The following is a 26,839-nucleotide window of genomic DNA, read 5'->3' on the forward strand; positions in this document are numbered from 1 at the left end:
AATCGCAGGACCCCTTGCTGTGAACAAAATCAAAAATTTGGCCTTGTGAGTGTTCTACATGCGCAACCCCTTGTAAAGTGGACCCCCTAACACACCCTGACGAGCAATTAACCCACCCGACAGTCAATCTAAAACCCAAAAGCAGTCATCCTCCTTTTTTTAATATATGAAAGAACCAAATAAAAAGTGCAGCGGGTATGTGTGCATGTTTATGGTTAGGGAATATGCTTGACTCTGGAATAACAATCACTTGTGATGAATTTTTTTGGCACCAGAGCAGAGCTGCCGTTTGCCACCCTGGGTATATCTCCCCTCTTTCTCTCTCTCTCTTTCTTTCTGTCTTTCTCTGACACACACACACACACACACACACACACACACACACACACACACACACACACACACACACACCAGGGGTTGGGGGTGAGAGAGACAAAGCCGTGATAATCCGATTAGGACCAATTAGGCGTGAGATTCTGCGACACTAGCTGAAAGCCTTAACACTCTGTAGACAGTTATACAGTTATAGAGACATCTGGACACTCCCAGAGAGAGACAGTGAGAGATGAGAGAGATGCGTATGTCTGTGTGTGTGTGGGGGGGGGGGAGAGAGAGAGGGAGAGAGAGCTAGAGAGAGAGATCTGGACACTCCCAGACAGAGAGTCAGAGAGTCAGAGGAAGTGCAGCAGCATCCTCTCTCTAGAGCGGGAAGTCACCCACATCAGCATCCTCACTGCAGGTAGGATGCGCTCTCGCATCAACTTTGAATCTTCCCAAGTTCCGCACGGTGCCGCCTCTTCTTAGGACGATTTAATGTGTTCAAATTCCTCCCCCACCACAGATCTGAATCGCAGATGCAGTTGTAGCCGATCCGAGGCGTCGGGCTGAAACTTTTGTCTCTGTTCCAGGTTCAGTTCGCAGCTCAGAGACGCGCCAGGATGTTCTACTTTCACTGTCCGCCTCAGCTAGACGGAGAGTGCTGTCGCTCCAACACATGTAAGTTTTCCTCTTCTGCAATTTTTACGACATCGTTTCGAGTCGGTTTCATTTTAAAAAAAAATGTTTTAGCTCTAAGTTATTCTTAAATCTCTCTCTCTTAAAGGAGAGTCTGAAAAGTTTTGCTGCGCACCTTCGCGCACACGATGTGTGTTTTGTTGTTGTCGGAGCGACAAAAGAAAGGCCTGACCATTTATTTTATGATCATCTTCAAGTTATTATAAAAGTGACAGAGGCCTATAAAGGCAAACCCTATTTTTATGCGGTGATAAATTAAAAGATGTCCATGCTCTCATCCGCAGTTAGAGATCGTCATTATTATATATGAAAACAGATATTTCCCCATCTTTAAAAATTAACATTGAAAATAGGTTGGACGCTTAAAGCATCTCCATAATTCCATCAAACGTCTAAAAATAAACGGATATTTTCTCTTTCTCACAAATTGAAAACGTGTGTATAAAGGGTTAAGTCTGATTTTCCCTCTGCTGTGTCAATCTGCTGGCTGTTTTGGTGAGAAGCGCTGGTGGTTTGGCCCCGGGGCAGAGGGGGCGTTTTGTCCCGGGCACAGATGTTGGGTGTCATGGCTCTTAGTCCGTCATGGTTCCCCTCAGACACCCGACATCAATGTTTCATGCAACTAATGGAAATACAAAATGTGCCAGAGAATAAATGCCCTAATCTTGTCTGCTCCGGCCAATATTTATAGTTTTTTCTTCTCTCTCTCACACATTTACTGACTTAATTTAAATGAAACTTTGTGAATTCATTTAATTGAGTGACTGATTTCTCGCTAATAAACTTTATTTTTTCAGTGAATTCAAGCAGTTTTGGCAACCACGCCCCGGCTGATTTTGATGATGGATTTCTACGTAGAAAACAGCGCAGAAACAGAACAACATTTACTTTGCAACAGGTAATTATTTTCCAGGAGAGAAGTAGCGAGCAAGAAATGTCTGAAACTTAAGTTAAAGCCAAACAGGTATAATGTTAATATATAGAAAAAGAATAAAACAATTGGCGAAGTTTTTATAATGAAGGACTTATTGTGCTTTTCCAGGTAACTACCATGGACACAAAATAAGGCCTTTAAAATTGGTTTTATACTTTAACAACTTAAAAGAAATAATATAATTGCTTCAGACACATGAAAAATAAAAATACAACATTAGGAAACCTTTATAAATTAATATTAGTACTTTTGAAGATCATGCGTGGGCATAACTGTAAATTGCCCTCTCTGGCATGCAGACAATTTGATATTAGGCCAATATTTCCCTCTATTTTAGACTATTTTACTTTTGTTATCAAATATTCTGTTAACCCCATCAAATGTACAAGCGAGTTTAAGAGTTTTATATTTTCAAACAGTATAGACCTGATGAGGATAATGAGAATAAAGGATGAGAAGGAAAGAAGGAAAGAAAGAAAAGTACAAACAAATCAATTAATAGAAAATAAAGTTATTTAAAGTATAATGGTGTTTTGTGTCCATGCAGTTGGAGGCTCTGGAGGCTGTCTTCGCCCAGACTCACTACCCGGACGTCTTCACCCGGGAGGAGCTGGCCATGAAGATCAACCTGACCGAGGCCAGGGTGCAGGTAAGCTGCAGCAGCTTAATGTGTCCTGGGCACGTTTGACCATGCGAGAGAGGGTAAATTAAGCCACTCTGTCATTCCGGCGATGCACTTTAATAACATCAACATAATGGTGAATATTAGATTAGCTTGATTAATCGGTCATTCATAATTAACCAGCGATAATGTTCCTCACTAATTTGTCCGCGTCTCAAAGGTAGGAATACATCATCCATGCAGATCTCTTTCCCGTAACGCAGACAGAAAACGATATGTGTTTTAAAAGAGGGCAAAGCCTGCAGCCTACGAAACTCTCCCTCTCTCTCTGTGTGTGTGTGTGTGTGTGTGTGTGTGTGTGTGTGCCTCTCTCTGTCTCTCTCTCTCACACACACACACACACACACAGACACACACACACACACACACACATAAAAAAACACAAAACAAGAAAAAAACACACACACACCTTAAATTTGGCAATTTATATTCCGCTCCTGCCCTGCACATATGCGCCGTTATAAACTTGGCCAGATGTAATTAAGTTATGTGTCCTGTATGTAATTTCCTGCATTCCAGATTTGCTTTTGGGTTTTGTTGTGCGCGCAGATCTAATTGTGGGAAATATAATAGTTTGCCTTTTGTTCCCCAGGGTCATCTTACTATCGCTTAAACCCAATGGCGAGGTTGATAATGGAATCCAGCGCTGTAAATTAGGGATTGTAAACAAATTATTCCCCTCCTAATCCGATTACCACATTCCTATTATTAAATCTGAACATGAATCCACCGCAGTATGCAGGGATATTAAACTTACATTATTATTAGAAAATAAATTTCCTTTCTGTTGTAGTGTTGTTGCCCCCCTTTTTGTAAAGTGTCAATGGGCCTCCCCCGCATTAAGAGCACGCAGCAAATTGAGATTAATGGAGCAATTATAGCCCATTCAGAGAGGGGTGTGTGTGTGGGGGGGCGCGACTTCTAGCTGGAAGGTGCAGGGGTGAGATAAGTCCATTGGTTGTATTGTTGTCCTGCCATCAAAATGTTGTCCTTTCTTTATGCCGAATGAATGCATGTGTTTTGTTTGGCTGTTGACATCATTTATACCTCCAGTACAATAGGAGGGATGCAGAGCACATGCACACCGACTCTAACCTCCATTCACACATCATGATTAATGCCTGCTAGAACCGAGTCCTAATCGAATCTGATGTTGTCAAACAATCACTAAATAGGGAAATAAACGACTTCATCATAGCTGCCTCTCTCTCGGGCAGCACAACTGTCAGTGGGAAGTCATTAAAATATGATAATGAAAAATTGCTCAATTAAATGTTGTTATAGGCAGTGACCTTCATTCGATTAAGACACCAGAACTTAGCTATATGTTCTCAGCTGTGTGGATGGTGAAGTTTTTTGGGGATAAGTCGGGGATTGGGTGACATTAGAGCGCTGATGTGACACAGTCAAACAGCTCTTGACATGCAACACAAAACAAAGCAAATAGAACAAACAGATAAACTTAAGTTTGCATGTGTTTGTCTGTGAATTGCCAAAAGAATATGCAAGAGGAATTTTTTTTAAAATGGGCATGGATATAGAGCTGCATTCAATAAATAAAAGAAATGGATGCAAGCTGCTAATGTGTCAGGAAATGCAGATACTCCAGTTTCAATTAGTCACTTAATTTAATCGTTTTTGCTTTTTGTCTTCCCTCTCCTTTTTTTTTTTTTTAATGCAGGTTTGGTTTCAGAACCGCAGAGCAAAGTGGAGGAAGACGGAGCGAGGGAGCACAGATCCTGAAGGAGGGAAAGAGCAGATGAGTGAGGGCACTCCTCCATCTCGCAGCATCAACTCTCAGTCCCCAGTGGACCACAGCAGAAAGCAGAAGGAACCACTGGAGATGCAGCAGAGGTGAGAACAGACAGATGATTGTTGTAGTCGTTAATGTTGTGAAATTGTTTCCTATTGATAGGAGAAATGTGTGACACAAAGGTTGCTGGTCTAGATTTGCTGCTGGGTGGATCTGGGTGATGGAGATAAATAAGAGGCAATATCTTTTCCGTCAATAACTGCCACTACAAAACTGTCTAGACAGCCATCTAGATCATTTCTGTAGATGACACTCTATCCTTAATAAACTCTGACCAGCAATGCACAGTACAGATTTAAAAACATTTGAAAGTAGTAGATATATTTCTAGAAATGTGAGTGTTTTAATAGAATAATTTGCCAGTAAGTTTTCACTAGATGATTGGATATAGTATGTCTGTGTTCTCCAGTATCAACAGGACTGTGGGTCCAAGTGGTCCGTTCTTCCCATCTTGTATACCAGGCACCCTCCTCAACTCTGCCACCTACGCCCAGGCCCTCTCACAGGTCGCCACACTGAAAGGTAAATATGATTCTCATGAACTGACAAATAGAGATGGTGATAAAAATGATGTGAGGATGAAAATGTGGTTTTCAGTAGTGTCACCACGAGTCCTACTTTTGCTATATATTTCAGGTAATGGTTTGTGCTCCTGCTGTGTCTCTGACCCCATGGGCTTGTCCTTCCTGCCGCCCTACGGTTGTCAGGGCAACCGCACAGCCAGCGTGGCCGCCCTGCGCATGAAGGCCCGTGAGCACTCGGAGGCTGTGCTGCAGTCTGCCAACCTGCTTGGCGCTGCGACCGGGCCCGGCGTGGGAGTCCTGTCTGGAGTCGGCGTCAGCACAGCCGGGGTGGCGAGGCCCACGGTGGGCCCTGCCATCGAGGTGCCTGGCACTGTGGGAAGAGGGGGAGACAGCTCCAGTCCCAGCCCGGCCAACAAGGTCCCCATCCTGGGGAGCAGTCCTGACAAACACCCTCACTGCTCCAAGGAACCAATGGACAAAAAGTGAGGTGCTGGACATAAACGTGGATGTACTGATACTCTAAATCTGTGTGATCGTGCCTGTTATTACTACTCTACTCTACTCTGGTCCTATGAGCAACTAAGCACAACTACTGACTGACTCCAGAAACAGCCTGGGAAAGACTTTACTCATATCACAATGGATGCAAACATTAAAATATTTATTTGACAGTAAATTATTATTGTTTGTGAGAAATGCTCAATATTTTGGGCCTTGTTATCCCAATAGAAGCACAAGTGTGGTTTTGGATCTATATGTGTCTTTGTGCACTCGTGGACTCTATTTGATGGACTAACATAGATGCAACATGCGTGCAACAAAGACCTATTTGATAATGTGAATTTAAGAAATCCTGATACATTTCCTGTCATTTTCATAAAGAGTACAGATGCTTACATTGTGAATGTTAATGCATGTAAACTATAAGTGTAAAACTGAAGGCAGGTCAGTGCGGATTTTGGCAATATAATGTTCATGCCATCAGGTCAGTAATGGGCTCAAACAATCTCTCATTCTTTTGATTTTTTTTTAAAGTGAAAGTGCACTTTAATATTAATCAGCCATTTTCAGTGTAAATGTGTACATGTGCCAGAATACAGTGTGTTCATGTGTGAACCCCAGGTAGGCTGAAGCAGACCCAGTGACAGAGCGGTGGTTGTCCCTTCCACTCTGTTAGCACATCTGTAGCGTCAGCAGACAGGGAACACACCAGTCCTGTTGTGACATGTTCTTTAAAACAATTAAAGATGTAGTCGCTCATGTTCCTCTCCTGTTGCCTCTCGCTCCAGCCATCTGTTCTGATACATTATTTATCAGTTTCCCTTAAAGCCGGGAGAGGAGAGCAATCGTGACTCTTATTATTTATTTACTTTTAGGAACGCTCACCCTCTTCCTATTTCTCTTCCTCTCTCTGAGCATTTTTTAATAAACCCTATTAAACATGATATATGCTATTTATTAATGTTGAATTTACATTTTTTAAATTATCGTCTCTCATCACCTCAGGGCTCCTAACAGAGTAGTTTATCACAGGCAATACATTTGTTGATTTATTCTTCCTAAATATCTCTCCTTACTAGAGTGACTCTTGAATAAAGGATCAGCTGATCAGATTGAGAATACTTAACCGCGGAGCACACAACCAGTAGTTGGGCTGATTCAATTTGCGTCCTTGAGGATTTTCAGGAAATTACTTTTGATAGTCAATAACACAATTAAGTAAACTACACACACATTATCATGAATAATTGATAAGAAATTATGTATTACCACGAAGTACTGGTTCAATAATTGATGAGGCGACACCCTGGTGACACAGAAGAGGCAGATAATGTCAGAAGTCGTGCCAGGTTGTACACATAGTGTACAGAGCATTCACATCCTCTTTTCTACACCATTATGTGTGCCCTACAAATATGACAATAAAGCGGCGCTTTCACTGAGTATGAACCACCCTCTTGTGACATTAACACTTTTTAAGATTTGATGGGATTTTTTATTCTATTGGAACACCATATGTCTCCACCGAAAAACACATAACATCCATAAAAATAAATGGGAGTCAAAATAAAGTTTCAAAATCAGAACCTATTATGGCCTATTTTTATATATATTTGGTATTATAATACTGCAGGTACTGTATCTATTCATGCCCCAAATAGTATTACCAAAAACATCATGCCCTAATATAATGAAGTGCATGAGAGAGCTCCAGAGCAAAGATGTTAAGCCCCCTGACAGGGCAGCTAATGATAACACAATATCCTTATACAAATCAGCTCCTTTTTCCAAAAATGTACCAACATGGACGACAGAATGCAGCCAACTCATACAAAAGACGTGAGAAACACATTCAATCTCTCCAAAATTGAATACAGTAGTTGTGGAATTTAATCATTAGCCAAAACAAAGGATGCTGAAGTTATAATGACTCCGATCATCATTAAGTTCTGCATGGTGCCCATAATTCACTGCTTTAATATTTGATAAACAAGTCAAGTTGGTGTTGACATTCAGCTGTGCATGTGGCATCATTGATAATTTTCTGTCACCTAAAAAAAAGTCCTGAGGCGGTTTTGTGGAGCATTGTTATATCAAATTAGCTGGAGAGCGGCCAGAAAAGCAGACAAACATGGTGAATATGGGGGACAGCAGTTGAACTCTGTTCTTACAGTGCAGTTAATGGGCTTCTTTTGTTGCAGTAATGAAATATTTTGCAGGGATGTGGGGAAATATGTCCTGAAACAGGGAGACGTTGTGCACATGCACCCATCCACAGACAATATAAGGCACATAGAAAGAGACAGTATGCTCAAGAAAGACTGCCACATACATACAATTCTTTTGCTTGACATTGGGAGCAACACCTAAATTTTACTATTCAAGGACCCAGCTTCCAAAGTCAGACATAAGGGCCATATTCAAGGCCGGTCCACTGAAGGGCCAAAACACCCAGTATCATCTCTGCAACAGAGCTGATCAATAACCCAATCAATTAGAATCAATTAAGCTAATCTCTGAATTGAGATAATACAAACAAAGCATATTTTAATGCGGCAAGTAATGTGCCTGTCTGCTGTCTGCCACATAACCACAGCTCCGCTCCTCCTTACTCAGCACAGGGAAGAGCATCCTCAGTGTTTGAGATCAATGCTTACAGTCCTCAGTAGCTTTATAATGCAACTATGTTGAAGCAAAGATGGGGAGTGGTACTGTGCAAAAAATCATATATGATATGTATAAAAAAAAAACCCTCAACATTTCAGTCCAAATGGATTTTAGACGTCTGTTCTCAATTTGTCCACTAGAGGGACTTAGTGAGCAGGAAACTTGTGCAGACTCCCCACAGTAGGTAACAAACTTCAGTGGGAAAATTGAGCCTTTTGGAGGAACACATGTTGAGTAATTTTTGCTGAGGGACGTTTTTATAAATTAAATTTCATTAATCAAATACAATTTTTAACAAGTGCTGAGTACTGAAGGCCCATAAGCAAGTAGAAACACAAGATGATAAAGCAGCAAGTTGCAAATTCTAAATGAGGAGGTTTTGAGATCTGTGAAAATAATTATCTCATCAACATGGAAGAAATCTAGAGATGGATTTTACTGATTGACAAGAGTACAGAGTGGAGAGAAAAATGGTGGATGAGAAGGGCATGTGGGTGGAGGTTGTTTAGAGGAGAGGAAAGAGATTAGTTAAAAAGGGATTACCTCAGCCTTTCCCATAGTTTAGCGAGCTGTATGCAAAACCATCTGTGTGTGTGTGTGTGTGTGTGTGTGTGTGTGTGTGTGTGTGTGTGTGTGTGTGTGTGTGTGTGTGTGTGTGTTTGTGTGGGCATATGTAGAGGAGTGCGTCTCCATTAAGGCCCATGTGTGTGTGTCCATCATCCCGCCAGGCCGGCCCTGCACCCGCCAAGAATCCCAGGAAACTATCTGCTACAGCAATCTCCTATTATAGCAGCGGGCTGTAGGAGGGGTGAAAGGGGGAGGCACAGTTCCTCCCCTTTCTCTGCCTTATGGCCTTTTCTGCTGGGGGGTGGGTGAGCCTGTAGCCAGGGAGATTAGTCTTCTAGTACTGTAATAAGTCAGTGTAAAATTCATGTTGAAACCAACCTCTCAGATATGTGGCATTAAATTAATAACGTCTGTGAAAGGAAATTAATGAGAAAATATGACAAATCTGCTCGAACATCTCTGCCATATGGTCTTATAGTCAATAAAAAGCTCTATTCAAGTCTATGGTGATGATAGCAGATGGGTGGTGACTAAAAGCCACTTGTTGACCCTCCATATAGTGCTTGTCAGTTCTGTTTAACGAAGAGGGTGGCTCTCCACTGTGAACCAATTGAGTTATTTGTGTCTCCCAAAGGAGCACCCAAACCAAAGTCCTCCACCTCCTCCCACCCACAATAATAACACACTTTCAGGAAATTCATTTTTTCTCCTTGTTCAGATCCCACATCCTCCTCAGCCAGTTGTAACACTTTCCAAGTTTGTGACGGCAAATTAAAAGGAAGACCTGAATACTGTAAAGGAGTGGAGAAACCTAAAGAATGCAGATGCTTCCACAGAGGCGCACTGCATGCTCCAATTATCCAATAATGATGTGTGGCATGTATAAAAATGCTGAGCAGGCCCTGTTGATTATTTTAATATGGCAAAAGGAAAAGATCAAAGTGAGGTCAACAGCACACATTTGATGACTGTGCTGCTTTGTGTAGGGAAAAACAGCAACTCTTCCTCAGGTGACTAAGAATGTCAGTGCAGGAAGTGATCAGACTGCGTCAGTCTATTTGTCGACAATTACATAGAGAGGGATATTAAAGTCCGCCTGCAGTGCATAAACCCCTCATTACAAACATGAATGCACATTTGAGAAAAAAAAAAACCATTGGGTCTGAGGGAGATGTGGGAAAAAGTGATCAGATGAGTCATCCGTCACCATATTCCCGACAAGTTGGAGAGTGCATGTGTGGCGTACACCGAGATAACGGTACAGGCCTGAATGCTTATACCCCTACAGTGAGGGGATCCGGTGGCTCTGTTATGCTGTGGGGGGCATATTGCTGGCACGGTTTGGATCCACTTGTCCCCTCAGAGGGAAGGCTTACCGCAAATCAATACAAAGTTGTTTTGAGTGATCATCTTTAGTCTATAATGAACAATTTCTCTCCTGATGAGACTGGTCTCCTCCAGGATGACAATGCCCCGACCCATAGGGGCTGATAAATGGTTTGATGAATGTGAAAATTATGTCAATCATGGCCCAACACCTTACTAAGACATTTTATTTTGTTTTTTCCTTTAATTTGTCACCGTCTGTAGCTGCTAATGGCCAACAGTTAGCTGTCCAGATTTATAAATAGTTCACAGGCTGTTTGTTTCATCTGTCTGACACTCGACACCAAAGGATCTCACAGATCCACATGCAAGCTCAAGCCCTCATTCTGTCCCCCATGGTGGACACTCTCTCTGGGACAACTCCTCTATTTCTGTCTGGTCTCCAGACCTGAGTCCCGCTGCCTGCCTCTGGTCAGATGCTCAAAGACCTGACTGTGGACTACATAGAGGTTTTTGCTTTGGATTGTTGTCAAAAGAAGGAGCCAGAGAGGGCTTGTATGACTGTGACAGGGCAGGATCAGATCAGCGAGGCCTTTTTGAGGAGACAGAGCTTTTTGAGGAGTTTAATAAGGCCCAAATGATGGATTATAAAACTGGAAGGTAAGACAATATTCTTATCATTTTAAAAAATAATAATAAAATAATATTAACTTGACAATAAATATGCTCGACCTTCCAGACATGCATGTGTTCTCATTTTCAATAAGTTTAGTTTCATGAGTGGGCATTTTCATGCAGATAAATAAATGAAGAGATACGACACAATTCCCTGTGTTAATCTCCAAAAGAAAATACACATTCACTTACTGGAGATATTGACTGACATAATTTGATTTTCTTTCTCCTGACAGTTGCTGACATTTATAAATATTTAGTCAAATCTTTTCTGCTCTCAGAAGTGACAGATTTGCTGCTGTTCAGTCTTCATTTTGGACCACAGTCCCTCTAAAAACGAGGCCTCTTTGGTTTCAGGTTTTAGAGTTGGAGGCCCGTCACTAGACAAAAATAAACCTGTCACATGCAAGAATGAACTGAAATCACCCTGACGGCTTGACATGAGATTATTGTTGCAAAAAAGTCTTGACTTAGGGATAGTTACCATCTTCTTTCTAGCCTGAACAGAATGTTTCATTTGGGTAGAGATAGAGTGACATATAAAATAAAAAGTCAGAGTTATTTTAATGCTTCAAGTGTAGCTGTAGAAGACGTGCAGCAACATGAGGCCTCAGTTGCTGTTGGTTTAGTAGAAAGGTGTTGCATTACATTTTTAAACTTCCTTTCATTTCTGCCCCAGTTTTATTTGATACTGACTTAGCCAGGAGGTACAGCAGTGGTGTGTGTAGCTCATCTGTAGATGCGTATGAGATGGATGGCGGCCAGGTCAGAAGATATTAATGAACTACTGGATATTCTGAGCAAGGTGACGGCTGCCTGGCAGCTGCAGTAAATTTAACCAGAACATACCCATGACGTTACCTTGTTGCCTCTAAAATGTTGTATTTAAAAAGCACCGTACAACAGAATGCAATAGGAAAGCTTTAAAAGGGCTCTCGCCTCAGATTGGAAGAAAGAAATTATTTTATTACTGAGATGTTGAGCATTGTTTTTGATGTTTTGCATTATGTTACATTTTAGATCCAGTTTAGTTCGGTTTCAAAGGCCCTCCACAGGCAATGCACTACAGCCAGTTTACTGTGAGTGATGAGTGAGAGTAACAAGGCTAGGAAAGTCATGGTGACAGATACAAATATGTCACAGCACTTACCCATGGCCTTGACTGATTTTATCTATATATAAATATTTTCACAGAAAGCACCACTAACTACCTAACTAACTTGTTTTATGCTTCATACGCTTCATAATACACTTTTTATTGGTAAATGTGGTAATTTTAATGAATTTTAATTTAGTAGTGTTATTTATTAACTTAAATGTCACATTGTACTTACATCAGCAATACATTTTCTAATTTTACCTCTGAAATCTCAGTTTAGCAGCACTTCTACATAAGGATATTTTAATCCGCTTTCCACTTGCTCTCTACTATAGTATTACTACAAGATTTGTTTTCAATGTAATGGTACAGTTAACTGGGCCTAGCCAGACTTTTTGACTAGAAAAACTTTTTAAGCTAATTTTTTTAACCTCTTATCAACCTGAACACATTTAGTCAGTTAATTCCAACCTCAGATTTTTCTAAAAACAATGTCAACATATAGCTTTTATAAAGAAAATCAAAATCTGATGTGTGTGTGTGTCTGTGTGTGTATTCGTGTGTGTGTGTATGTCTAAGTTTGTGTCCTGCTTTCCCAGAATAACTCACGTGAAGCTGTCTTTACTGTGCCTAGCAACAGTGTAGTTTTATTCACAACATGTCTCTGAAGGTCATAGTGATTGAGTGGAAGGATTTACAGGGCTGTTTTCAGACCCACATACAGTACATTGCTGCTTAATGCAAAGGAAAAACGCTTCTTATCTGAGCCAGCTATCATAAATTAAGCACCACAACAAATAAGTTACTCTCTCATATGAGAGAAAACACTGTGTATATCTTAGGCTTTGAGTCAGTGTTGAAATACATCACACACATCATGCAAACACTGTTATAAAATTGTTTTATATCAATGTTTATGTGAGTGCCAGTGAGGTCAGTCTAATTCTCCGTTCTTTTCTCCTGTAGGAGGACAACAAATTCCAGGATTTTTTTGGACAAAGGCAAAGTAAAAGGCACAATGCCTTAGGAGCTACTGGCAGTACAAAATCCTGCCTGGGGGCCCTATACTCTGGGCCCTGTACCTCCAGCAGCAGACAGAGTGTATAATTTTGAGGTCTGTGTTTGCATGAATGACTGAGCAACTGAGGACAGAGCTCTTTGTTAGCGAGCCTGCATCATGACCTCAGTTGAGAAGCGCCGCTCAGGCCGAAAGAGTGGCGGACATCGAAAGCACAGCGATGGAGGCTACAGCGACACCTCCAGTGGTGGGTCCTTTCTGGATGAGACTGACCGTGAGGTCAGCAATCTGACAGATCGAGCATTCAGAAGTCTCTGCATTGGAGATGAGGCTGTTTATAATGACTCAGACCTCTGTTCGTCTTCACCCTGCACCCAGAGAGACAGACAGCTGGCCTTTAGTCAGAGTGGCCAGGACGGAGACAGAGAGGACAGAGAGAGGGAGGAACTTAAGAGAGCTGCACACGAGAGCTTCAGCCTCAGGGTGCAGCAGTATGGACAGGACTGGATCCATGGAGGGATGTATGGGGCTGAGATCCACAGAGATCCACAGTGGGAGGTTTATGGGGAAAGGACACAAGGGAGGGTTTCTGCCACATTCCAGCACTCCTTTGTGGAAACTTCTCAACAGGAGGAATCTCTGAGGGAAGAGCAGCTGTCCTTCCTCAGCAATGGAGCCACAGAGTTGAATTCACAGCAACGCAGAAGCCGATCCAGAGTGTCTTCTCTCATCAGAGCTTTTAACTCTGAGGGACAGAGAGATGGAGCAGGGATGGACGGTCAACTCAGAGACTGGAATGATGAGACAAGCTGGGACAAATCAGCTCTGATGAGTATCCAAAGGGAACTTTCTGAATTCTCTACATCATACCAGCAAAACTTTAACAGTGGTCATTTCCCTTCAGCTGGCCCGTTCTCATCCCGAGACACCAACTTCTACTCCTCTGACGTAGCAGCAGTGGCTCAAATGAATTCGGCATCGTCTTTTATGAGATCTTCCCACAGTAAACACAGCATGTCTGCACAGGTCAACTGTAACTCTAACTTCTTTATACACAGTGAGTTTAGTCCTTTCAAGTTATGGAGGGACCATAACAGGTTTCCCTTCCAACAAGGAGAAGTCTCAGGGTTTATGCACTGCTCAGAATTTCCTAAATGGTATGAGACACCAATGTACAAGGAGCTTTCAATGGAGGCCCAACCACAGGGTCCTTATAGGTTTGAGGAGAGGAGTATCAGACACCCAAGGAATAACTTGGCGCCTATGGTTCCACCCACTCCATCACGCTCCACCTCAACATCCACAATGCTGCAGAGATCTTTGGCCGTAGAGAAACGGTGTGAGTCAGAGTTGGCAGGTCATTTCCCCCACAGGAAGCGGACGCAGAGCCTGGGAACTAACAGGCTCCCATCCCAACGCCCATCAACTGCATCACCTACCATTGAGATGTCTCGACGTGTCCAGGACACCATCAGCTCTGTCAAAGCCCTCCAGCAAAAAATTAAAATGATGACAGAGCAAAATATCACAACAGGAATGATAGCAAATCAAGAAGCAGTACTTTATAGCAATGATAATTTAATTCCCTTTGGCAACAATACTGTGGCACCAAATGCTGTCAGCAGTAACACAAGCACAACTCCTTTCAATATCAGCCAGCTGCTCACACCTTTAGTCCATGCAAATCAAGAAGTAGAGACATCAGAGGTCCCGCAGTATGCAGTTTCCCCTCAACCTGTCGAACATCCTCCTGTGCGAGCAGAAAGCAGGGGAGCCACTCCTGATATTAGGTCCAGCTACAAATCCAGAGCCACAAGCTTACTCTTCAATCTCAAAGACAACAGGAAAAGAGTAAAAAGCACCTATAGTCCCACCAAATTCAAAGGCTTGGACACACCGGAGAAAAACAAACAACCTTCTGTCCAGGAGCCTAGAGACACAGTGATAGACATCCCTGATTTCCCAGATGCCGGCATTCAATTTCCCCAGGTAGAAGAATCCATCAGGACAAATTCTGCCTCACATCAATATGGAAACCAATATCATAACCCTGGATTACCACTTACAACACTAAATTCTCAACCTGCAACAGCACATGCAGGCCAATATTCAGAATACACCTCAAGTAATTACCAGACAGCTCAGATGCAAAGTGAGATGGTTCATCACTCTGGGTTCACTGACTTCATACCTGGAAATTACGCTAGTAATCAGCTGGCTAATGGACAGAATCTCCATGAAGACTTATTGTCATTTACTCCCTATAAGCAAGGCATGATAGATAATGTCGAAACTCTGGGAGGAGATGTATACAGGCTTAAACCACCTTATACAACTACAGAAGCTCCGAGGCTAAATGCTGACAACAATCAAACCAGAGAATATTTAATAAGCAAGGCAAATACTGAGCAACATTTTAATGAAACAGTGGGAAGGGAATTCACAAAGGTGGATAGATATCAGCAGTTGAAAGAAAATAAACATGATTACAGTAATGTGTCCTCACAGGATAGGTGGAGACAGACAAACAGCCAAGACACAGAAAATTTCAGACTGAAAACAGCTATCTCTCCATGGAAACAAGAGATAAACACTTCAATGGAAAAAGACCAACTCGCACAGGCTTACCAAAGAGCAGCTGCAATAAAGGAAGAACTAAATTTACCAAGAGACAAATACGGAGAACATGAACATGAGAAAACAGAGTTGAGAGAGAGTTTTGGTGTTGAAACATCTCACAAAAAGACTGGATTGGTCAGTCCTATCATTTCAAACCAACTGCCACAATATGCTCCATTTAGTAATGACACTGTAGAAAATCCAGCATATTATGGACAACAGCAACCTGGAACATTAGAGGACAAATACACACTTCGAAAGTATTACGGACTAAAGGAAAATGAAATGAAAGATAATTATTTGACACAGAATTATAACAGACAAACTGCTCAAGAATACAGAAACCAACCCACCATTGTTTCGAACAAAGACACACCTATGCTCATGCAAGAAACAGCTCACAGAAAAACTATTCCCAAAGGGAACGAAATGCAAAGTCTGCAGCCGACACAAGCTAAACCAAAGTTTGAACATAATATGCAGAAAAATTCATTATCTAACCCTGACAATGCATCTGCCCCAACAATGGCAAACCCGCCAGAACACAGACAGTTTGTTGAGGTCAAGGCCGAACAGGCCATGACAGACCATATAAAAGCACAACACGCCCAAGCAGAGCTGGCAAAGTCTCAGAACTGGGCTCAAGTGGAGCAGCCCAAACTGGAGTCAGCTAGGTTAATTTTAGCAGGGCAGACTGGTTCAGAGAAAGTCAAACCAGAGCTAACAGAGCAGGAGAGAGTAAACCAGGCTAAAGCAGAGCATATTAAAGATAAGAAGAGAAAAGAAGAACAGACACAACAGTCAATAGAAAAACAGCCAGAGTGGGTCAGAGAGGAAGAGATCAAGGGAGAGAAAACTAGAGTACAGAAGGTAACACAGGAGCCAAAAAATATTACAGAGGAAGTAAGATCTGAGCACATGAGAGAGGAGCAGGGTGAACAGGTCAAAGCACAACAAGCTGAAGCAGAGAGGCTAAAAGAGGAACACATAAAAACTGAGCTGGCCAAGACCGAGCAGGCTGAGGAGGCAAGAATAAAACAGGCTAACACTGAACAGGCCAGAAAAGAAAGGATCAAAGCAGAGCAACGTGAGGAAGATCGGGTAAGAGCAGCACAAGTTGAAAGAGAGCGGATGGAGGCAGAACAAATCAGAACAGAAAAGGTTAAAGCAGAACAGGCTGAAGCACAGCGAAAAGCAGAACAAGCTAAACTACAGCAGATAAAAGAGCAACAAGCTAAAGCCGAACAAGCTAAATTAGAGCAGATGAAAGAGCAACAAGCTAAAGCCGAACAAGCTAAACTACAGCAGATAAAAGAGCAACAAGCTAAAGCCGAACAAGCTAAACTACAGCAGATAAAAGAGCAACAAGCTAAAGCCGAACAAGCTAAACTACAGCAGATAAAAGAGCAACAAGCTAAAGCCGAACAAGCTAAATTAGAGCAGATGAAAGAGCAACAAGCTAAAGCCGAACAAGCTAAATTAGAGCAGATGAAAGAGCAACAAGCTAAAGCCGAACAAGCTAAACTACAGCAGATGAAAGAGCAACAAGCTAAAGCCGAACAAGCTAAACTACAGCAGATGAAAGAGCAACAAGCTAAAGCCGAACAAGCTAAATTAGAGCAGATGAAAGAGCAACAAGCTAAAGCCGAACAAGCTAAATTAGAGCAGATAAAAGAGCAACAAGCTAAAGCCGAACAAGCTAAATTAGAGCAGATGAAAGAGCAACAAGCTAAAGCCGAACAAGCTAAACTACAGCAGATAAAAGAGCAACAAGCTAAAGCCGAACAAGCTAAACTACAGCAGATGAAAGAGCAACAAGCTAAAGCCGAACAAGCTAAACTACAGCAGATGAAAGAGCAACAAGCTAAAGCCGAACAAGCTAAATTAGAGCAGATGAAAGGACAACAAGCTAAAGCCGAACAAGCTAAATTAGAGCAGATGAAAGAGCAACAAGCTAAAGCCGAACAAGCTAAATTAGAGCAGATAAAAGAGCAACAAGCTAAAGCCAAACAAGCTAAACTACAGCAGATAAAAGAGCAACAAGCTAAAGCCGAACAAGCTAAATTAGAGCAGATGAAAGAGCAACAAGCTAAAGCCGAACAAGCTAAACTACAGCAGATGAAAGAGCAACAAGCTAAAGCCGAACAAGCTAAATTAGAGCAGATGAAAGAGCAACAAGCTAAAGCCGAACAAGCTAAATTAGAGCAGATGAAAGAGCAACAAGCTAAAGCCGAACAAGCTAAATTAGAGCAGATGAAAGAGCAACAAGCTAAAGCCGAACAAGCTAAACTACAGCAGATGAAAGAGCAACAAGCTAAAGCCGAACAAGCTAAATTAGAGCAGATAAAAGAGCAACAAGCTAAAGCCGAACAAGCTAAATTAGAGCAGATGAAAGAGCAACAAGCTAAAGCCGAACAAGCTAAATTAGAGCAGATGAAAGAGCAACAAGCTAAAGCCGAACAAGCTAAATTAGAGCAGATGAAAGAGCAACAAGCTAAAGCCGAACAAGCTAAATTAGAGCAGATGAAAGAGCAACAAGCTAAAGCCGAACAAGCTAAACTACAGCAGATAAAAGAGCAACAAGCTAAAGCCGAACAAGAGAAGACTAAGATTGTTGAGGGTGATTTAATTCAGGCAGTTCAAGTAATTGCAGAGCCTCCTACAACACAGATGAGTAAAGCCGAAGAGGAAAAAGTTGAAGATAGAAAGGCAGAGCAAGCAAAGTTGAAACAAACCAAAGTGGAGCTAGCTAAAGCAGAGCTCACAAAAACAGACAACATGCAGGAAAGGTCAGCTAAACCAACAGCAAAACTAACACTGACACAACAGGTCAAAAGTGAGCCAGATAAAGTTGAGCAAGTTAAGACAGAGTTAGCTAAAACTAAAGCAGAATTGGCTAAAATAAAGGAGAAAATGAGAGGAGAGCAAAAAGTCAGAAATACAATTCTCACAAAAGAAGATGGGATTAAGAAAGATGTTCCTTTGAAGGTAAATACCAGTAAAAATGAGAAGAAGGAGTACAAGAATCAGGACCAGGCCACACAAATGCATCAACAAAGTACAGATCAAGCTATCAGAGGGACTTCTGAATATAATTATCTTAGAGAGAAATATGGTTTTACTGATACAACCTCAACAAACAGAAACAAACTCTCAGCTGTCGGAATTGATTCTACAAATGATGCCAATGAAACACCTGGTGCATGTCTTGATAAAGTTGAGATAGTTACAGATAGTAATGACAAATCAAAGGACAAACATAGTCCTACAAGCAGATTTGCAACAGCTAACATGGAAAATAAGGAGGAAATAGGCAGCATTAAATCCAGTGAGGTGGCAGAAAGTCATTATGTTTACAGTGAGTCATCCAAAGAATTCAAATTATCTGGTGCTGATTATTTACCTACCAGTACAGGTAGAGCAAATAGTGACACTGCTACTGATAAAGTGAGGGATGACTGTGTTGAAAAGTCAGAAAAATGTGACCCTCTGAAACAACCTGGTGTTTCACAGCAAAGAGATGCTGATTTGGTTAAACCACCCCCCCTTGAAAGAAAACCCAAGTCAACTGAGCACAGTGCAGGTCCAGGTAAAGATTCACATTTTAACCCTCCCAGAGCACTGTCCCATAAAGAAAGAGCTCAGACTAAGCAGGAGATCCTGACTTCCAAGATAAAGGCTCATGCTGAAAAAGAGATTTCAGCCATTAAAGAAAAGGGTTTTGCTATACGAGATGGGTTTACATCCAAAATGTCTACCAAGCAACTAGCAGGTAGTCAGACCTTTAGCATACGACAGAAGCCACAATCACAGGAAGTGCATAAAAAGCATGAAAGCACAATGTCCAGTAATAATACACCGAAGCACCTGATGAAGCCTTCAGGAATACAGACGGAACCAGTCAAGTCTGTTTCACCTCCCAGCACGGCTTCAATACCAGTTAAGTCTGCAGCAACCACCAGTCAGTTAGTAGACCATTCACAGAAACAAGTTCCCAAAGAACCCACGAAGAGTAGTACCAATGTGCCGAAACTGCCCAGAGAAGCAAAACAGACAGGAAGTTATACCACGAGCACAGATGAGGGTTTGGTAGAAAATCATAAGAATGAGAATCAGTCTGGAATTAAGTCACCAATGCAAAATAAAGAGCAGACACCACCCAAGAACAAGCAAGGAAACCCGGAATCAAATCATGGAGAGAACTCTGGAAAACTGAAAGAGGGACTTCAAGACAATCCTTCCGCAAACTATGACCATCTCAACAAGCAGAAAGCGGATCCATCGCAAGTTACAGCTCAGGTCGAAGCTGAAATCTCCAAACCTATGACGACAGAAAAGGCTGAGAGCAAACATGAAGCTGTTCGTGAGGACTCAGCACCTTCACTTAATCTCGTCTTTGCTCAGAACGAGACCCCTGTGGTTGACGACAGCTTGCAGATCACAGGAATAATGGTAATTGTAAGAGAGAGAACCCCATCTGTGAACGACGGTCAGAGGAATAACGACACTCAAGAACAAATGAATGCAAAAGTAAAAGAGTGCAGTAGTTCAGAGCTAGATACATGTAATCCCAGCTCAGATCTAGAATTAAGTAAAGCAAATAAATCTTCAAAGGAAGTAAAAGGAGTAAAGGTAAAGGACAAAATTGTACAGGACACTCCGACAGTGAAGAAAGATCAAACTAAAGTTGGTATGAATAATCATCCTAAAAACATGCAAGAAACTTCAACCCTAGATATAAGACAGAACAATGGGTCAGAGACTGTCACTGTGAAAAGGACTAATCTCCAACAGCCGAGTCTCTCTACAAATGCAAGACCCCAGAGGGAAACACAACTCCAGGAACCCCTGGCTGAAAAGGGTGTGCCCTCCACTGTCACTGTACCTGCTAAAAATAAAGTGTCGGCTGAAACTCAACCCGTTCTCTACAAACAGGACACGGTGGCAAGAGAAACCAAAGACGACACAAATAAAACACCAAAAGAGAGCTCAACAAAGGGCATAAAGAAAGATGACGTAAAGAGTAACACTGAAGAGAAAAATGCACCAAAAAGGCAAACAGCACATATCAATGAGAGCTTCATAGCTAAAATGGTGAACACTGGAATTGACCACACGAGTAGTTCCAACAGAGCTGATGCTGAAAACCTGATAAAACACGACCCCCACCCACCAGTGAAAGAAGATACGACAACGGCCATAAATCCTTCCAAAAGCAAGAACATCGATGGTCAGAATGCACCCCTACCGGAGGAAAAGAGACATGACTCTATATCGCCAAAACAAGTCAACAAAACTAGTCCTTCTAACCAATTCACTGAGAATCGAAACAGGCATGTATCTCCAAAACATCCGCATAAAGAGACACTCATTGGAGAAAATAATCAATCGGATGACAATGTCCATATAGGCATCATTGCCATCAGAGTTGTGCCAGCAGAAGCTGAGAAGAACAACCTGAAAATGGCGGGAAAACATCCTGTCACAACTGTCCCTTCTGGTGCCATTGCAGATAATGAACACAAACTAGTTGCATCACATAGTCGTGAAGAAAAAGTGAACACTGAAGATGGAAAGCCTGAAAAAGTAAATAAAAGTGGGAAATCAGTGGATGAATCAAAGATACAACCAATGGTGGGAGATTATTTTCAAGTGCAAGGGGTAGCAGAAACCAATAATGACCCACAAAATAGTGCAAATGTTGGAGATACGTCAGATGCTGTTTTAAAAGGAGGGGAACTTCCAGTATTACAACCAAACAAGGCAGTTATCAGCAAGGAATTGTGCAATGAAGGAAAAAATGAAGTCTTTACATTGGATCAAAGTAAAATGAAAACAATGGAATCAAGTTCAGCAAGCGTTCAAGATGAGAACATGAAAAGGGAAAACAGGGAAACAAAAGATAATCTGGCTTCAAAACAGAGTGATCGTCCCACAGAGAGACAGACTAATAAAAATGTGAAGACAGAGGCAGGTCAAGCTATTCATAACAGAAAACAGCACACAGAGAACCAGTCCAGTTTCGCAGCAAGGGAAAGACAGACCTCAAGAAATTCACATCCAACAAGGGAAAATACGGTTAAAGAAAAACCTGAAGTTAAACCAAAGCCAAAAGAAAGGGCATCCACAATACCTGAGATATCAGCAATTGCAGATTATGCAAGGTTAAAAGTAATTGTTTCAGAAGACCAGGCAAACAACGTTCAGGAGTTCCCACCCAACAAAAAGGAAGGATTCTTTCCACTAATACAGACTCGTCATAGCAGACGCCCAGTCTTCACTGCTGACCCACAAGACCTCTCTGTGAAAGAGAAAAGTTTGCCAAATAAGACAGAGATCAGCTCCAAAGTGAACAAAGAGCCCAAACCCTTAGTATTTCCCATTACAGAAAAAGAACATCAAAGGACTGGGATGTTCAAATTGGGAGACAAAGAAAGACAAGAGAAAATGTGTTTAGATGCCAAAACCAGTGAAGATGTATTAGACACTGGGGCAAAACATATACAACGTACAGTTACAGGTACAGGTGTACAGGTAGCTGGAACTGATACCCAAAGAGTTTGTCCAGTAGATCAACACCAGCCAAACGATCCTCCCATGCAAGCCACAACCTCATCTTCTACAGTCAACAGGTCAAAAAACACTTCTGTATCACAACACCTAAAGCCACTGGATAGTTCAAATGAAAAACCTGAGGAATTGTCCCCTAAAGATGAAAGAATACCATATTTGGATAAAAACTCTCATCCACCATCCACCTTGGGGCAGGTGTACAACATAGAGGAACGCAAACAAACTGCAAAGATTGGGGAAGCGAGGACAGAAAAACTGAGACAAGAAATGCTTGCAACTCAGCATGAAGAAACCACAGCGAAGCAGAGCAGAGCTTCTGGGACAGAAGTGAAGACAAGAGCAGAAGACATGAAAATAAAACACATTATAGAGGAGAGTAGAGCTTCTCTGGCTGAAGAAGAGAGGAGAGCCGCTCGTAGAGAAGAGGAGAGGAGAGCAAGAGAGCGGGAGGACATAGCTGTTAGGATCAAGGAGAGGCGTGAAAAACAGAGAGAAGCAGAGCGAAGAGCAGAGGAAGAAAGAAAAGCAAAACAGGCAGAGGAAGACAGAGCTGCTCAAAAAGAAGAAGAGATGAGAGCAAAGCAAAGAGAAGAAGAAAGGAGAGTGAAAGAAATGGAGGAGAAGAGGAGAATAAAGATTGAGGAGGAGAGGAGGGTGAAACTGAGAGACGAGGAAGAGCGTATGAAAGAGAATGAGGAGAGGAGGAGGGCGAAACAGCAAGAGGAGAGAGCTGCACTGGAGGAGCAGCAGAGGAGAGCTCATGAGGAGCAGCAAAGGAGAGCTGCACAAGAAGAGCAGCAGAGGAGAGCTACTAAAGAGGAACAGCAAAGGAGAGCTGCACTGGAGGAGCAGCAGAGGAGAGCTCATGAGGAGCAGCAAAGGAGAGCTGCACAAGAAGAGCAGCAGAGGAGAGCTACTAAAGAGGAGCAGCAAAGGAGAGCTGCACTGGAGGAGCAGCAGAGGAGAGCTCATGAGGAGCAGCAAAGGAGAGCTGCTAAAGAGGAGCAGCAGAGGAGAGCTGCTCAGATTTCAGAGGAGGAAAGGATCAAACAGATCCAGGAGCAGAAGAAAACAGAGCAGCAGATTCAAAAGCAGAGGAGCGAAAGACAGAGGAGAGAAGAATGGATGAGAACTCAAAGGGAAGAGGAAGAGATGAGAGCTGTTCACAAAGACAAGCAAGCCAAAGAGGAGAAGACCAGACTTCTGGAGGAGAGCCAAGCAGCACTGAAAGAGGAGGAGAAGAGAGTAGCACGAGAACGGACGCTATCTCAAAGAGAGGATGAGAGCAGGGCTAAAGAAGAAGAAAAGTTAGCAGCTTACAGAGAAAAGGACAAAGCCGCTCAAATAGAGGAGCAGAAAAGATCAGCACAGAGGCTGGATGCTCTTCAGTACTATGCCATCACCTCAGCAGACCTGGAGAGGAAACCCAGAGGAAGACAGTTATGCTCCCCTTTACCTTCCCAACGAAGAAACAATCCATCAGGGCTTGAGTCAGCTGAGGACTCCCACATCAGGTCTTTTAGGCCTCATGCCCCTACATCTCCAGCTCCATCTCTGCCCCGCTCCAACACCTCTTCTCCTGCTCTGGGAGCCAAGCCCTTAATGTTCAAGGTGAAGGATAACACCACTAGAGGTTCCTCTCTCACCAAGTCAGTCAAACCACGCTTCCATAAGAACCTTGTAGAGGATTTCCGAGTGGGTTCACCCATTGGGTCAGAGAGAGCCGAGGAGGAGCAAGAGCTAATGAGACACAGTGCTGTAACTCCTGTCCATTATGACACAGGGTCAAATAGACTTGCTGCTATCAAAGAATCCTCGCCTTTTCATCTTTCTTCTTCACAGGAGTACACAGCCCCTCTCCCACATTACAGGCCTTACTCTAGGAGGAGCATCGTTCTGGATGAGGATGACTCGCGCTCTGTCATCAGCAACATGTCAGAGGATGTGGAGAGTTATGCCACCAGTGCAGCAGACCTTGCAGATATACGAGGCCTGTATGACTACGAGAGGCCAGAATCAGCCTGCAGCTTCAGCAGTGATGTGTCCCGCTCTCTGGGCAAGCCTCCAGCTGTTCCCCCAAAGAGTGAGAAAGCATTGCGCAGGGCGAAACGGCTGACTACTCGGAGAATCAAGAAGGAGCTGACCAAAGCAGACGGCCCTGCTGCAGTTGAGAAACCTCTTCAAGAGGTTTCTGGTATTCCTTCCTCCTCCTCCTCTTCCATCACTGAGGTACGCTCCTCCAACCGCCATGCTGTGGCTTCCCCTCATTTTTCCCCACCTGTCACCCTCACTCATGCTCCAGCATTGGGGTCTAGCTTGCCTTCCTCCCACACAGAGCACCAATCTTCTCATAGCTCTTTCTATGCTTCCCCTCATGCCACTGGTCCTATCTCCCTCCCAGCTGCCTCACCACATGCTACTGCTCCCATTTCCATCCCTGTTACCTCGCCTCACGCTACTGGCCCTGCTTCCCACCCTGCTGCTCCTAAGACAGTTGCTGATGTTCCCTCTTCTCCCACTCTCCATCATGCCAACCACCCAGCTCCAGTGACCCAGTACCATGTAGAGTCGAGCTACCCCCAGTCCTACCCAATGACCCAGCGAAAGGTGCTGCAAGACCTCGGCTCTGGTCAGTATTTTGTTGTGGACGTGCCTGTTCCGGTGAAAACAAAAACTTTCTTTGACCCCGAGACGGGAAAGTATGTTCAGCTAAATGTGCGTGAGTCTGCCCAGAGCACTTCCCGACCACAGCCCCAGCCCCAGCCCCAGCAAACATACATACAGCCTCAGCGCCAACCCCAAATTCAAGTCAAGCCCCAACAACAGCCCCTCTCCCAGGATTCTCCAGCTGGCAAGCCCCTTGTGCTTTATCAAGGCTACCATGGGTATCCACAAGGCTACCAACCCGCAGCTATCAACTCTGTGCACCACAACAGGTCATCAGCCCCTGCGACTCTCCACCAGGACCAACAGCCTACCAGGGAGAGCCACAGCTATGGATATCCAGCCCCTGAAATGGGACAAAACTCTGAAGAGCATCGCTACAGCCCAGAGAAGACTCCATACATGGACACGGTTAATGATACAGACAAAACATACAACACAGTTTACAGCACACATGGCCCATGTGAGTCGTTCCCAGAGTGTGACACAAACAGCCAGCTTGCAGGAAGCTCAATTTGTGAAAATGATAACTCAGCCCACTCACGGTATCAGCCCCGTGATATTATAACAATGAGTGAACTGGAGGATTTTATGGATCTATCTGACTGGTGAGAAGAAAGACTGGTAGCTTTGACTCAAAAGGGGTTGATCATGTAAAGCAGACAAGTAGCTCAAAGTATTTGATAAAATAAAATGTTTGTAAATGACTTTTTCAAGGGAAAATAGTCTCAGAATGTTTTTTGGTTTGTAGTTTCAAAAAGCTCATGTGAAATGTTGTTAAATTGCTGCTGTTGATTTTAGAGATTTGCTGTTGAGCTATTTATTGTGTTACAGAGAAGTTCACCATTCCATTTGACTTTTGAATGTGAGAAGCTAAGACATGTTTCTTGTGTATACAGTATGATCAGTGTCCCGTTGCCTCCTAAACCAAAAGGTATGTTATCATACATCAAACAACAGTTTGTCAAGTTTAGTAGTGTTAAGTAGTTTGGAGAAATGTTGGTTTCTGCTACGAACACTTGCAGGTCTGCTTAAGTTTTCGTTATTTTTTTTCTTGGAGAAATCCTACTTTTGGCATTTTGTGATGCATGAAATATTGTTAAGCCCACAGCGTCAATCAAAGATCTGCAGATGGTAAAACGTTTGTGTATTGAACCACTGTGTCAAAGTGAAGAAATGGTGATGAGATTATTTTTGTTTTAAAGGTTTAATATCATATGGTAGTACATTTTTTAAGTTGAAAGTTTGTGAGAATGTTTCTGTGTTGCTGTGAGTAGTGTGACATGGACTTATTCAGGCAATAGAAACACACTTCATTCAACCAAATAATTTTTTCACCACAATAACTGTCTTTCAGGATCACCTTGTGAAGCTTATACATAAACAAAAGGGACATATAAAGGTTGCTGCTACAGGTTGATTTCATTTTACTACTGGAAATACTGTAATAACAATATAATGTTATTGTCACTGGCATCCTGTTCTGACTCATGAAATGTACCCTGGGTCTGAATGAATCAAAATGAAGAGTCTTTTCACTGAGTGCATAAGACAATTACAACGTGTTATTGAGAGAGAACAATTATATGTCCCGAGAGAGTTCATAAACACAAAAAGAGAAAATAACATTTTGTGTGTATGCGTTTTTTTTTTTTTTTTGCTGTACGAATCAATGCAAATGGTTAAATCCTCGTCTACTATACCTATGGGATCCAATGATAGATATAATACTGTGTGAAATGTGTTTTCTTTGATTTGCCTTGAGTCACAAACTGAGATTAAATGCACATGGCTGTGGTGAGACTGCCTGCTTACACTCCCCAGTTTCATGGTAAACTCAAGTAATGTTGATCCCCTGAGAAGCAGTAACCTGCTTTGACCACTGTAGGGCAGAGGAGAGCGATTCCTCCAGTAAAGCAAAGACTTGAACTTAAGACTTATGTAAAGGAAAACTTAAGGGAAACCCCAACAAAAAGATGTTGCTAAGACATTATGTATCTTCACAGTCTCTTTACACACACAACTCTCTTTTGATACAACCTGTACTAAAGAAAAAACAAAAGATTTTGTCAAAGTTAGAAAGGATTAAACCGCGTTATCAACCCACCCACCTACATTTTCCACTGAATTCATGCTTTCCTATGTACAACCTGAAGGGTTAAA

General features: G+C 42.5%; 2 protein-coding genes across 4 annotated transcripts; both read left to right on the top strand.

The window, feature by feature from the left end:
• Positions 1 to 675: 675 nt before the first annotated feature.
• On the top strand, positions 676 to 6,412 carry drgx (dorsal root ganglia homeobox). Of its 3 annotated transcripts, none has more exons than XM_051417424.1 (7): positions 676 to 739; positions 909 to 996; positions 1,812 to 1,912; positions 2,496 to 2,597; positions 4,312 to 4,484; positions 4,835 to 4,965; positions 5,080 to 6,412. In XM_051417424.1, exons 2-7 carry the CDS (start codon positions 939 to 941, stop codon positions 5,451 to 5,453), a joined length of 939 nt encoding a protein of 312 aa, XP_051273384.1. In that variant the 5' UTR covers positions 676 to 739; positions 909 to 938; the 3' UTR covers positions 5,454 to 6,412. The 3 variants fall into 3 exon arrangements, with proteins under 3 accessions (XP_051273384.1, XP_051273394.1, XP_051273404.1); XM_051417434.1 differs by having other exon boundaries at positions 695 to 739; positions 842 to 996; XM_051417444.1 differs by lacking the exon at positions 676 to 739 and having other exon boundaries at positions 782 to 996; positions 4,853 to 4,965.
• Positions 6,413 to 10,396: 3,984 nt separating this feature from the next.
• On the top strand, positions 10,397 to 26,782 carry LOC127372827 (uncharacterized). Its single transcript, XM_051416679.1, has 2 exons — positions 10,397 to 10,688; positions 12,769 to 26,782. Exon 2 carries the CDS (start codon positions 12,980 to 12,982, stop codon positions 25,286 to 25,288), a length of 12,309 nt encoding a protein of 4,102 aa, XP_051272639.1. The 5' UTR covers positions 10,397 to 10,688; positions 12,769 to 12,979; the 3' UTR covers positions 25,289 to 26,782.
• Positions 26,783 to 26,839: the final 57 nt, after the last annotated feature.

Source organism: Dicentrarchus labrax, unplaced genomic scaffold, assembly GCF_905237075.1.
Source record: "Dicentrarchus labrax unplaced genomic scaffold, dlabrax2021, whole genome shotgun sequence".
NCBI classification, from domain to species: Eukaryota; Metazoa; Chordata; class Actinopteri; family Moronidae; genus Dicentrarchus; species Dicentrarchus labrax.

What these genes read in the sequence shown, in the direction of transcription:
- drgx (XM_051417424.1), top strand. Translation starts at nt 939, where the DNA reads ATGTTCTACTTTCACTGTCCGCCTCAGCTAGACGGAGAGTGCTGTCGC. An exon ending in CCACTGGAGATGCAGCAGAG is followed by an intron (nt 4,485 to 4,834) that starts GTGAGAACAGAC and finishes GATTGGATATAG; the next exon opens with TATGTCTGTGTTCTCCAGTA. An exon ending in ACAGGTCGCCACACTGAAAG is followed by an intron (nt 4,966 to 5,079) that starts GTAAATATGATT and finishes TATATATTTCAG; the next exon opens with GTAATGGTTTGTGCTCCTGC.
- LOC127372827 (XM_051416679.1), top strand. Translation starts at nt 12,980, where the DNA reads ATGACCTCAGTTGAGAAGCGCCGCTCAGGCCGAAAGAGTGGCGGACAT.